General features: G+C 38.0%; 1 protein-coding gene across 2 annotated transcripts in view; it reads left to right on the top strand.

The window, feature by feature from the left end:
* DCP1A (decapping mRNA 1A) overlaps positions 1-12,410 on the top strand; it is a 33,423-nt gene that overhangs the window by 9,265 nt on the left and 11,748 nt on the right. Inside the window, exons 5-8 of one of the 2 annotated variants that reach the window (XM_071813164.1) lie at positions 6,124-6,262; positions 8,898-8,978; positions 9,114-9,116; positions 10,389-10,508. In XM_071813164.1, coding sequence (XP_071669265.1) covers positions 6,124-6,262; positions 8,898-8,978; positions 9,114-9,116; positions 10,389-10,508 — 343 coding nt within the window. The remainder of the gene's footprint in view (positions 1-6,123; positions 6,263-8,897; positions 8,979-9,113; positions 9,117-10,388; positions 10,509-12,410) is intronic. The other variant, XM_065846019.2, reaches the window with a different exon arrangement.

Below are 12,410 nucleotides of genomic sequence, written 5' to 3'. Positions count from 1 at the left end.
AAAAAAGAAATGAACCTATTAAATGTATTTTTGTGTGTTTGGTTTTTTTTCCTCACACTCCCTAAATAGAAAAATGTGACTTTCTTGCTGGTACCAGGTTTTCTTAGTAATAAAAATGTTAATTTTGTTTTTTAAAAAACTACAGCATTAAAATTTTCAGTTAAGCGATAAAAAAAATCAGCTGGAGTGCTACTTGGCATTCTCCAAAGAAAGCAAGTGTGAACGCTGTTTATTATTTTATACTGTATTTTGTATAGGGATGCTGGTAAAAGATCCTCTGATGCAGGAAGTGTAATTAAATAAACAATGGCCGTTGGTTTTGTGGTTTGTTGTGTGATGGACTGGGTTTTATTTGGGCTTGTGGGGTTTTTTTAAGGCGTAGTTATTATTCCTGAGTGAAGAGATTGGAGAACAGTAGGAGAAGTAGGTGGAATCTTGTAGAATTAACATGATGTTAGGAGAGTAAACAGAACTATGAAATATTAGGAGTTGCTTGTTGCTAGTTTCTGGATTGTTTGATTTATATTTAATCTGTTTTGGTTTTTTTTTCCTCTTTGGAGACAAAGTTGGTTTATAAAGCTGCCATGTCACTTGCTCTTATTTTGTACTTGCAAGGGCTCCTGGAGATGTCATGCAGCAGGAGAATTTCTGAGGTCATCTCAATGTAAAGGAGCCTTAAAAGGCTGTGTGTGCAATAGCACGGGTTTGTTAGCATGTTGAAGCTGCAGCGATGCAGTCAGTCTGTGCTGGAGGCGGCTGCAGTGCCACAGCTGAAGAGGCTTCAGGTGGGGGTGCGGAAGTCTGAGGGAGCAACAGAGGTCAGAGAAGGCTGGAACTAGTGGAGTTAGCAATGTGGTATAAAGTCATTAAAACATGTTGTGAGTATTCTTGCACCTTTCCTTCAGGTGAGGTGTCTTGCAGATTAAGCCAAGACTTTTTACTAATAGAAAAGGGTGAGAATTAACTTAAGCAAATCTTCAATGTTCTTATGAAAGGAAGGAGCTTGAAGTGCGTGACAGGGTAGCTACACTAGCAAAAATGCAAGATGCAGATGTACTGCACAGGATATCTTCTTATCCCTTGGTCTCTGCTTTGCTTTTCTTCACCATCACACTCTTACTTTCCTGAGCTTGCTTTTCTATTGCATGTCTTAAGCAGTGTGTCATGTCTTACACGTCAGGACATCTTGAACACTGATTATATGGAAACTAGTCATAGTGTAGACATTTTAAGGTTAATTCTAATTTTTTGTTCTGGGGTCTTTGCTTTGGGTTATTTTGGCTTTTCCCCACAGCACAAATGACAGACTTTGATATCAAGGTCTCTTTCTAAATTCTTATTTTTACCACTTTTTTTTTTTCTTGTCTCCAGCCACATTGGACTTTTTGCTGTTATTTGGCTTGTCCAAATATAAGGATTAATGAAAAAAATTGTGTGAAACTGACTCTCAGAAATTGTTACCAAATTAAATAAAATGTCTGTTGCCTCTCTGCTTTATAAACAGAGCGGGGAGAGGTTTTCTTTCTTTTTTTTTTTTTTTCTTAATGCACTTTTCAATTTAAAGCCATGGTTAATGTTTGCATTGGGCAGAGAGCTGAACCCTTCAAACTCTACCATATTCTTATTCCATCGTGCATAGCTGCACTACAGGTCTAAGTGTCACCTGGCAAACTAGTCTAGTCACTAGAGCACAAATCATGGGTACAGACACTTCAAGGATCTTTAAAAGTGTAACCAGGTAACAGACCAGTCCAGCCGTGGCTCAGCGGTCCAAGAAGCATGTCTACCCTTTTTGCGGGATTCTGTAATATTCTGGAAATAACTGTAACCCGGTAAGTTCATTTACAGTTGGTCTGGGAATAATCTAAGCTTTATTGTTAACTCCTTTGTACATTATTGTAGCCTGCCCAGTAGCAGCCTTCCCAGGCCTGTTGTGCAGTTTTATTAAAACACAGAGGCAGAAATGCCAAAGTTGGCATCACTTCATACCTGTTTATGGTGCAGATACACGCTCTTGTAATTGTAGCATCTCATCACCCTAGAAAGCTTCTGAGATTACAAATTATTTTGGAAGATCAGAAAACTGAAATGTATTTTTTAAATGTTGGAAATTTTTATGGTAAGAGTTGGAATGATTGTGGATTAAAAGTATCTTTGAAACTGAAGGATGAGTTAATGCATGAAGCAAACTTTGGGGAACATGTATTAAGCTTTGTCATGTCAAACATTTAAGTGAAACTAGAGAAATCAAATTTCTACATAAAGAAGATTTGTTGATTGGATATTGACAGAACACAGACTTAAATTTTGCTGAGCTAGCTAGGACCTCTCTTTAGTATGATTTTTAGTCTTTGCTGCCATTAACTTGATAAAAAAGGTATAAGTGATCTTTGCTAGCCAAAATACTGCTAGTAATAAGTCTTTCATTATCTGACTGCTTTTTTCATAGCACCTTTCATCATTATTAGATTGTGGAATGTCTGAATAGTTCTAGTAGTTTTTTCCTTTAAAAATGTGTGTTGGTTTGAGGGTAACACAAGTATTTGCAGAGTCTGGTTTTTATACTGAGAAAGGTATTTAGTGTAATTATATTTACTTATATTTGCATTAAAAAAAAAAAAAAAACCAGTGCAGAATGAAATCACATGTTATTTGGTACCACTTGTCTTCCAGCTTCTGCATATCTAAAGATTCATATTAGGGAAAAAGAAATGAAGGCATTCTAGTTGCATGTGACTGTAGGATGGAAAAACTACACTTCCCAGGCCGTTGTTATGAACCTGATGGGAAGTGGATCGATACTACTTTGCTGACATCTGTTTCCACAAACATCAAGCTTTCCCTCCCTCAGTGGGTAGAAGGCAGTCAGAAGAAAAGTAAAAATTCTCATGCTTCTGTGTGCTTCTCTACAAAAAGGAGGCTGAAACTGAAGGAACTATTTTGTCCTGGGGTGAAACTTAAAATGTAAAATATACTTTTTAATTTAAAAAAAAAAAAAAAAAGTTGCATCTTGGAGATGGAAAGCTGCATTTTGGCGCATGGTAGCAGGCTTCATCAGGATCCATCAGTATTTTGGAATAAATATTTACATTGTCTTCCAGGAGTATTAATTTTGTTCCACAGTTTTTGTTGTTGTCTTGGGTAGAAATCTGGATTGGCACCCTTTCATTTAGGTGGGGATTTTTCTCTCACTGATAGGAAAGAGTGCTGCCTTTATAGTTCCTCAGAGCTTCAAAAACATAACCATAAAAGGTTTCAAGGAGATTTGCATTCTCTTTCCTGCTGTTTGACTTGACCTTATTGTGCCAGGCTGCGTTAACAAGATTGCAGGCCATCCACTTATATTTTGGTGGCTTATCTTTCAAAAGAAGTGTAAATTAGTGTTTGTGGGCTTTGTAATCACAGGCTTCACTTCTCACATTCTCTCTATCTCTGCTCCCCACCCCCGTTCCGTGAGGTTGTGCCAGGTATATTTTCAATGCTATAACTGCAGATATTCTTCAGCAAACTGTCACTGCAGGAATGTTGTGCCTCTTCCACTATCTGATACAATGGAAAGAAACAGCAGGCCTTGCTTAAAAAAGGTTTAACCCTGGATTGCACACAGAGCATGCTCAGTGTACAGATGTGCATTAGTTTACTTTTTTTCCCCACTAAAGCTGTTCAATTTACAGAACACTTTGGTTTTGGAAAAAAAAAAAAAAAGAATTTTCTGAAATGAAAAAAAAATATGGTGGTCATCAAACTGCTAACTTTAGAAGGAATTAATTTGGGTCAAGTTAAGTCAAGATGATTATTTATGAGGGATGAGCTTTCTAGAAGCAGGACAGAAACCAGGGGTTTTCAAATCTTTGTGAAACTACTGCATTCTGACATGTACATTCGTAGGGTTTTTTATTTTTAGGTTGGTTTATTAGGCTTGTTTTACTCTGTTTGAACAGTCAGACCCAAACTGGCTTCTGAGATGCAGGTAGCAAGCTGAAAGTGGGAGAGTATCTCAGAGTTTTGGGAGTAAACTGTTTCACCGTTACCCCATCACCACCATCTGAATGTAACCTGTGCAAGATGGAAGACAATTATCTACGGGAGAAGATAATTTAATTGTTATTCCTTTAAAAAAGTGAGCTCTGAAGAAAAAACAAATTTCATAATGGAGAACAGGAAAATATTAAGAAATATTTTTCAGAAATCTTTGTGAAACATTTCTGTGAAGCGGATGTACTCCTTGAAGATGTTTTGCTGTGAGACTCATTAGTACTGTTTTAATGGGAAGATGGTTTGTTGAAACCTTCTGGACCAACTAGTTAAGAGCAGAAGGAGGGTCACAAGATTGAAGCCTTTGCTTCACCTGTCAAGTAGCACATGCACGACTTCAACTGTCCAGGCTTTTCCCTTTAACTGAAGTACTTATTTTTGCTGATACTATTATGCTGACACTTAAATTCTCAGCAAAGTGTTCTGGTTCTTTTACCTTGCCCTTTCTCATCCCTAGTTTTGGAGTTGAGTTTAAACAAGTCCTAAGTCAGGACTGTATGACTATGTGGGGTGCTAGAACAAAATGTTCTCAGGGTGTCTCCATAGAAACATTTGCACAGGACTGAGCTGCTTTATCCAAACCAGCACATGCTGCAGCTCTTAGAAGCTGTCAGAGTGTAGATTGGCCTCTGTATTATGTGTGCAGGTGAGTGCTTGCTTGCAAACAGAGAAAGCTTTACTCAGCATGAGAAGCTGGTTAAATAAGCAGCTTGTATTATGAAAAAATTTCAAGGTAATTTTGAAAGCAGCATTGAATTGCTAAAAGCCAAATCCAACCCTTCTTCAAATAAACACAACTTATCTCTAGTGAAATAAAGAGGCTTGGTTGCTAGAACACGGGGAAGAAACTTCCAAGACTAGAACTGTTTATTTCCTCAGAAATAGCGACATACATAGAGGTGCAGATACATATTGAATTACTCTACTGTCTATAAAATCTAGAGTTACTCCTGAATCCTAATTGACCCAAAGAAACTGGAGGCTGGAATGATTGACGTTTTCTGTGATTGTTATGATGGCACCTCTTGGCTTCCCCAGCAGCCAGCAGTTCCACAGCATGAGAGTTCTCAAGTGATGTGCCAGGTCCACAGCTCTGCCCTGTTTACAGTCCTTGTTTTTTCTTAACATATTTGATTAATGCAGGCTTAAAAAAGAAGGGATTACAGGCTAGTGTGTGTTTATTTCAAGAGGATAAGCTTTAGCGCATTGCACAGCCATGTATATCTTGTGAACTGCATATGGATTAGGAGTAGAAATATAGGCTGTCTTTCCTTTTATTAATGAAATGTACCAGGGACACATCATCTTCTTGCATATCTTAACTGTCTTTTAAACCGAAATGTTTTGATACTTAAGGCAGGTAGGGGTGGAGTAAAAGTGGTGAGTGTACCATAGGCACCAAAGGCCGTAGGAGAAGATGTGTTGTAGTCCTGCAGGTGACTGGAATGACTACAGAGCAGCTAGAGAAGAAAATGGTTTGCTCTTGTTTCCAGAGCCTTAGGTGGGGTAGAAAGGGGTAACTTGCACAGAGCCTCCAGGCAGACTGACTCGAGATACCTGGTGCGAGCCAGCTCTATTCTTTCCTGGTGTCTTTGTGTTGTTTTGTAATGATGGACCTCATCCTAAATTAGGGATGTTTTATGATTGATTTTGTTGAATAACATGGCTTGATTTGGCTAAATATGGAAAAAAATGCATGTTAGGAAGAAAAGAGTGAAAAATATATTTTACTCAGTCTATGGTATAATACATGTGCTCTTTGTATAATGCATGCTTGAATGTCCACGTATTTTATTGTAAAAATGTCTAAATATGACAGTTTTACAGAAGTAGTGTTTACTGCAGGCAGGCTTTGTGAGAGACAGACCAGAGCTGTCTGGTTTGGAGATAAATTGTACAGACCATTTGACAGTTTGACTTGAATAAACCTCGTAGCAAATGAAAACTTGTGTAGCTATGGTGCTAGGTTTTAATACAGATGGAACTAAATTTGCTAATATGCTGGGTGTACATTTTTCTTTACTGCTTTTTTCAAGATGTTAACACCAGAGTAAATTTTAAAATCCTGTTTTTCCTTTCCTGTTACAGAGTGGTAGAGCAAGAAGCTCAAAGATCACAGCAGGTTTCCCAGGACAGAAAAAGTCCCAACAGAACCAATGGCTGCAATGAAAACAGGCCCATTGACATCCTGGAAATGCTCAGTAAAGCCAAGGATGAATATGAACGAGTAAGGAAATACCCCCAACCGTACAAACAAATAGGAACACTACTTCTACTTCTGAATAAGGGCTTAGGACACCATATGGAATCCACTGAAATAGCGTGCCCTGTGATTTCTGAGAGATGATAGAGAATCATTCTTACATATTATAACCGAAGATTGTACAGTAGTGCACATAACCCATAATTTAACTGACCTGTATATTCTTATGTTTGAATTGCTACCTTCTAGGGGGAAAAAATACAGTTTTAAAACCAGATACCTGGATATGCAGAAACAACAAAATACCCTTCTAAAATAGGTACATGTGCTGTTTAATCTCAGTACTCATCAGCTGTCTTGTTTTGTGAGATAATTATCAAAGGAAACCTGAACGAATAGGTATATATGTAACACTGTAGAAGAATGTGCCACTGAACATGTCTGATTTTATGATTTCGGAAGTTCTGTTACTGTAAATATTCCTTATAGTGGCTGACACTTTGGTTTTTCATTTTTTTTCTCTGTCCTGAAAGTCACTGGAGGAGGTCTGCTGAGCATTCATGGAGCTGCACACTAAAATGCTTTGGCATGTTGAATAACGTAACAGAGGCCTAGAAACTTGGTGGACTATCCTGTGTCTGTGATAGAAGCACAGGTGCAGAATGACTTAGAGAGAAGGGATAATGTGGGAAAAAATGTTTTAAAACAGTGTAGGATTTTCACGTTGCATTAATTAATAAGTTTTAATTCTGTAATTATTACCTTAGTGGCCAACTCTTTGCCTACTTTTTCATTATTTTTCATTTTTAAGAAAACCTATCTGGAAACTACTTTTTAACACATCAGCTGTGTTTTAAAGAGCAGACACTCTCTGCCATTGTTTCAGTAGCCTTGTTTTCAGACTGATGGCACATTCCCTCCCTCAAGTACACTGTACTAGGAAACAGCCTCTGATTTCAAGCAATACAGATTGAATACTGATCGTGTGATCCAACTTGAGATGTAGCTTGATAGACCCATTTTACAATGACTTTTACTCCTGTGAGAAAACTTTGTCTCTGGGAATAGTGAAAAATAGTACCCAACACTGTCTGTCTCTTCTTAGAAAAACATAAGTCTTGTGATATTGGAGATTTAGACATTCAGTGCATATGTAGACCCCGTGAAGCATATTTTTAATAGCTGTAGACTAAGTGTAGCAATACTGTTCTGCTATCCTACTGTTCCTCAGTTTACTACTTCTGTCCTGTCTATGTGTCTATCCTTTTATAAATTAATTGATTTCAGAAGGTTGAGTTCGGTATCTTTTGCCAGTGCTAAATTCACAAGTTTATATGATGGATAATATGAGTTCTCTTAGGAAATAATTACTTAATATAGTCCTGAGGACCAAATTCATACATACAGGACACATATAAGGGTAATATGTGGGAGATATAAAAAAAGGAAACAGATTTTGAACACGCCTCTCCCCAGATACGATAATATGAGAATGTGCAATATTGCAGTAATGTGTAAGTATCACACTGCAGAGATGTGGTGTGGGGTTTGTGGCTGTGCTGGTAGAAGAGTTAGCACACTAGGACAGGGCTTGACTCCTTGCAGCAGTTGCTTGTGCAGCAGAGTTCCCTTGAGTAGTTGGGATTTGAGTCTTTGTAGGGTTCTGGATTGTTACAGCACAACGTGGGATGAGGAGAAAAGAATGAACACATGGATTAAGATTGTATGAGTCAACTTGTCACTTTCTGACCTAGACTGAGGGCAGATGAATGTGACAAACTATACAATATATTTGACCCAGGCTAGAAACTAGTTTATGAAAATTAGTAATGTGGGTTTTTTAATGCTTTAAATACAGATTTTTTTAAAAAAAACCAATTGCTTCTGATTCTCTGAGCATCAGTGCTGTCTGGGGAGAAGGTCTCTTTGTACGAAGGCCAACGTTGTTGAAGTAGCAGCTTTTGTGAGAGCACAGAAAGAAGCATCAAAACCTGAATGACTCATCTTTCGATGTTGTATCAATTGAAATACTTAAAGAAATTGAAGGCTTTTTGGGAAGGAAAAATAAAACCATACCACAAGAACTCACTGTTTCAGTACTGCCCTCTTAGGGTGTGATGAAGCCTTTCTCCCTCTTTGTCCTTGCAATATTGGATAATATGTATTTCCAACAGATGGCTCTTAAAAATGACTCAGAAAGGACATTCCAGCTTCTCTCTTAATTTTCAGATCTTTTTCATTTAGAATATTGAAAAGCTTTTCCTAGAAACAAAGTTCCTAAGCATCATGGATGAAACTCTATAGACAAGTAAAATACTGATAACCAGGCAATGGTGTGCAGGCTTTGTGGTGGTCAGACAACATCTGTGGTGCCCGTGATAAAACAGGGAAATACGCAGGGCACGAGCTACACAAGAGCTACTATATAATTGGGGTTTTTGTGTTTTGATCTTGAGTTATTGTTGTGTGTGTGTGTTTCTTGATGCTTTTAGAACACTAGTGAAACTAGAATCATTATTTCCTTTTGGTGTATATGTGAACTGTAAACTGAATCTGTTGAACATAATCCCATAGCTTGCTATGACTGTAGTTATGTAGAAGTTGCCAGGCCCACAGAATTGAGCAACGTTGGTCACAATTAAAGAAAACTTCTTTGGAGAACATTCTGTTGACCACCTCAGCTTTAGCAACAAACCTCTGGCACATTAATTTTGGAACTCCTTATAGCCAAGGTTTGTCAGTGTTAACATGATTAAGTAACCAGCTTGTTTTGAAGATGGCTTCTGGAGAGACCCTTCCTGTCTTGACTTTTTTTTTTTTTCTCAATTATTTTATGACACTCAGTAATTACGCATGAATTTGTGTTTAGGAGCAGAAAGTACTTATCTGCCTGGTACATTCCAGATGGATCATACAGTAATCCTTGTGTGCAGCCCACATGAGATTGGCAGAGTGTCAGTATGAGAAGGGGGTAGAGTGAAAAAGAGATTTATGAAGGTCTGAGTGATTTAATCTAGCATTCCAAATCAGCTTAATCCCTCAAGTGCTCACTACATCAAGTCCATATGTGAAAATGAATGAATTCTGAATAAATTTTTAGTGAAGTGAATGGATGCTTTTTGTAGTGTGGTGTTTTGTGTGTGTGTTTCAGTATGAGCATGGAAACATCCTCTAGTGAAAAGAAAACCGCTTTGCCTGGTTTTGTGACCACAAGGCATCCAGCATTTCAGGCACAAGAAGTTTTGACCTTCAAGTTAGTGGCTAAAAGTCAGAAAGATTGGAAAAGTTGCTTCTCGGCTCTATCCCTAAATCACAATAAATAGTCTTGATTTTGTTTTTATTACATTCAGCTGGAAATTGAAAAGAATAGTAAAGCTCACATTGTTTTTTAACTTGTTGCTAAAAAGTTTAACTCATATGTTGCTGCTCTAAGTGACCAGAGCAATCATCATGTGTTGGTGCTAACGTTCACTATATCATATGCATGAGGTGGAGTTTACTTGTTGAAAACCAGACTCCAGTTGGGCTTTTTCACTGGGGATTTAAACAGTAATACAATTTCTGGTTTTGTTTATGTATATATTTATTAAAGAAGAAAATCAACTCAATCTGTAAACATTCTGTTACAATGGAACTCTCTTGTCTGTTTTTTGCCTTGTTCACAGAAAAACAAGTTAACACCTTCTGAAGATACATGTACGTGGTTAACTAAATCTGGTGGAAATAGCTCAGCAACAAGCTTTCATTCCAACTCCTTGAATGATTTCTGTCAGGAACTTTTTCAAAGTTGTTTCTAGTTTGGGTTCCTGATTTAATGAACTATAGCAAGCTTCCTGATTAGCTGCTAATGCAGATAAGGAATGTGAAAAGCTTACCTAAAAGAAAAAAATCTTTCTCAGGGCAAAATGTATGAAACCAGTTGTCTTTTTTTTTTTCATAATAAAGACTGAAAGCTTTATGAATACCTGCCAGATGGTGGATGTCTTGGTATGATTGTTATTTCCTAAAATTTGTGAATTCCACAGTGTCTTACAAAAATCAGTACTCTGTACATTGTCTGTATTTCAGTCAAAGTGCCACATAAAATGGAATTGTGGATGAATATAGACTAAAACTCATATGTTTTGTTTCTTTTTTTTTTTTTTTTCAGAATCAGATCGGTGACTTAAGTATTGTATCAAGTTCTGGAATGCAACAAAATGCAAATACTCCAAAGCCAGAAAGCACAGAGCTTTCAGAACAAAAAACTTCATTACAAGTGCAAGAGCAGGTATGTTTCTTCCAAACCTAAATCAGGTGCTAGAGTTTTTTTTCATTTATTCCTTTGGTTTGGTACCAAAGTATTTTTTTCTTAGAATGCGTGCAGTGTTGCCTACTGAATGTATTACCAGTTGAAATAAACTGATGAGTTTAAAGTCTAATAAGATCTTAAATTCTATCTTTTGACTTAGCATTTAAAAATAAGATGCTATGTCACACTGCTGCCAATATCCAAGTATGTTTAAATGGGCTAACTTGGATTCTGGAAGAAATCAGTCTGTGGTAACATGCAGGATGACTTGCAGCACCAGGAAGCATGAAAAAATTACCTCTTACACATTGTTGGACTGAGAATGACATCAGTCAGCTGTATACTGTGGTGCAGTTTACACGTTTGAGGCATGTACTCAAGGTTTATCTCTGCTGCCTTCAAAGCTACAGCTAGAGTCCTGCTAACTTAAACCTACAGTTACTAGGCAAGAAATGGAAAGTGCTTCAGTCGTGGCAGCACCAAAGTATTTTTGGCATAACCAAAAATGTATTTACATATCTTCTCCCACACTTCTGTAGCTTGCATCAGACCTCTGTTTGCATGACTGGTAATGATATCAGTCAGGTTGGCTGATTTCTTCATCCTTCGATTATGGGAAAAGCGTGTGTGGTTTTGTGTTGGTTTGCTTCAGTTTTTTGTGTTGAGGCCGAGGGGAGTGTTGTTTGGGGTGTTTGCTTGATCTGTTTTTATGTTTTGTTTTGTTTTCTTTTTCCTGTGTTAAGAACTTTTTCACAGTGTATTCCTTCCTCTGTGGGAAGAGAAATATTGTAAAAAATAAGTAACTATTTCAGTGTTGTTGAGGAGGTATGTTGCTCAAACTGAACATTGGTGTTGAGATCTGTTTCAGGTAAGTGTTAGATACAACATGTAGCATCAGTGTGTATTCAAATGTCTACAAATTCTAGAACTTGGTGTTACTACTGTAAGTAAAGCTTAAACCACAGTAAGAATGTTAGTGAAAATAACCTCTGTTTCATGTACAGGGTATTTCAAAAAGCTGGGCCCAGTTTGAAATCACTGTATCTCTGCAATCACAAACCGCCCGTGAAGGAAACTCATAGTCCGTACAGCAGGCAGAGGGAACATAGAGCATTCATAAATGATAGCACATTAAACTGTTTGTAAGTTTTTGTGTAATTGTGACATGTTGGGTCCATCTTTTTGAAATACCCTGTAAATGTTTTCTTTGAACCAAAATGCTGAGTATCATTGTTGGAGTAGCTGGAATAGGTAGCAATAGTTTAGCATTTGGCTCTGTTTTCTACTAAGGATTTCAGCACAGGGAAACTGTAGATTCATACAAGACTCTTTGGAGGTAAATTTAAAAACATCTGCAATCACTCAGTTCCCTGTAACACCTAAGAAACTGGCCTACTTACAGTGCTGCCCAGCGGGCATGGGAAGGTTAGTAGTGGTTCTCCTCAGAAAACACCCCAGCGCAGGGAGGTGAGCTGCGCGGCCTGCTTCCCGTCCTGCCGTGGTTTACTGATGTGTTTCTGGTACAATAAACCGCTGTGTCTGAAATGCCGTAAGAAAATGTGTGCAGCCTTGCACTTAGTTCTTGCAAACTACTTACTTGGTAGTAGCAGTAAGTAATTTCCAGTACAGGTTAGGACTAGGGTATGGGTGGCAGGGATCTGGTTTAGAGGATGGGGTAGTAACAGTTAATGCACTAAAATGAGGGGTGGGGAGTTTGCTGGGATGATTTGCCATCGCAACCCACTCTGTCCTCTTGTTAGCACTTCTGCTTTTGGATCAGCATAAGTGATAGACTGACCCCTGGCAGCCAGCTCTGCCTGCTGCACGCCTGCTCTGGAGATCAGGCAGAAGTGTTGCCTCAGGCTTTGTTTTAAAAGCAGG

Source organism: Patagioenas fasciata, chromosome 10 (genome assembly GCF_037038585.1).
Source record: "Patagioenas fasciata isolate bPatFas1 chromosome 10, bPatFas1.hap1, whole genome shotgun sequence".
NCBI classification, from domain to species: Eukaryota; Metazoa; Chordata; class Aves; order Columbiformes; family Columbidae; genus Patagioenas; species Patagioenas fasciata.
This window is presented reverse-complemented; position numbering and strand designations above follow the sequence as displayed.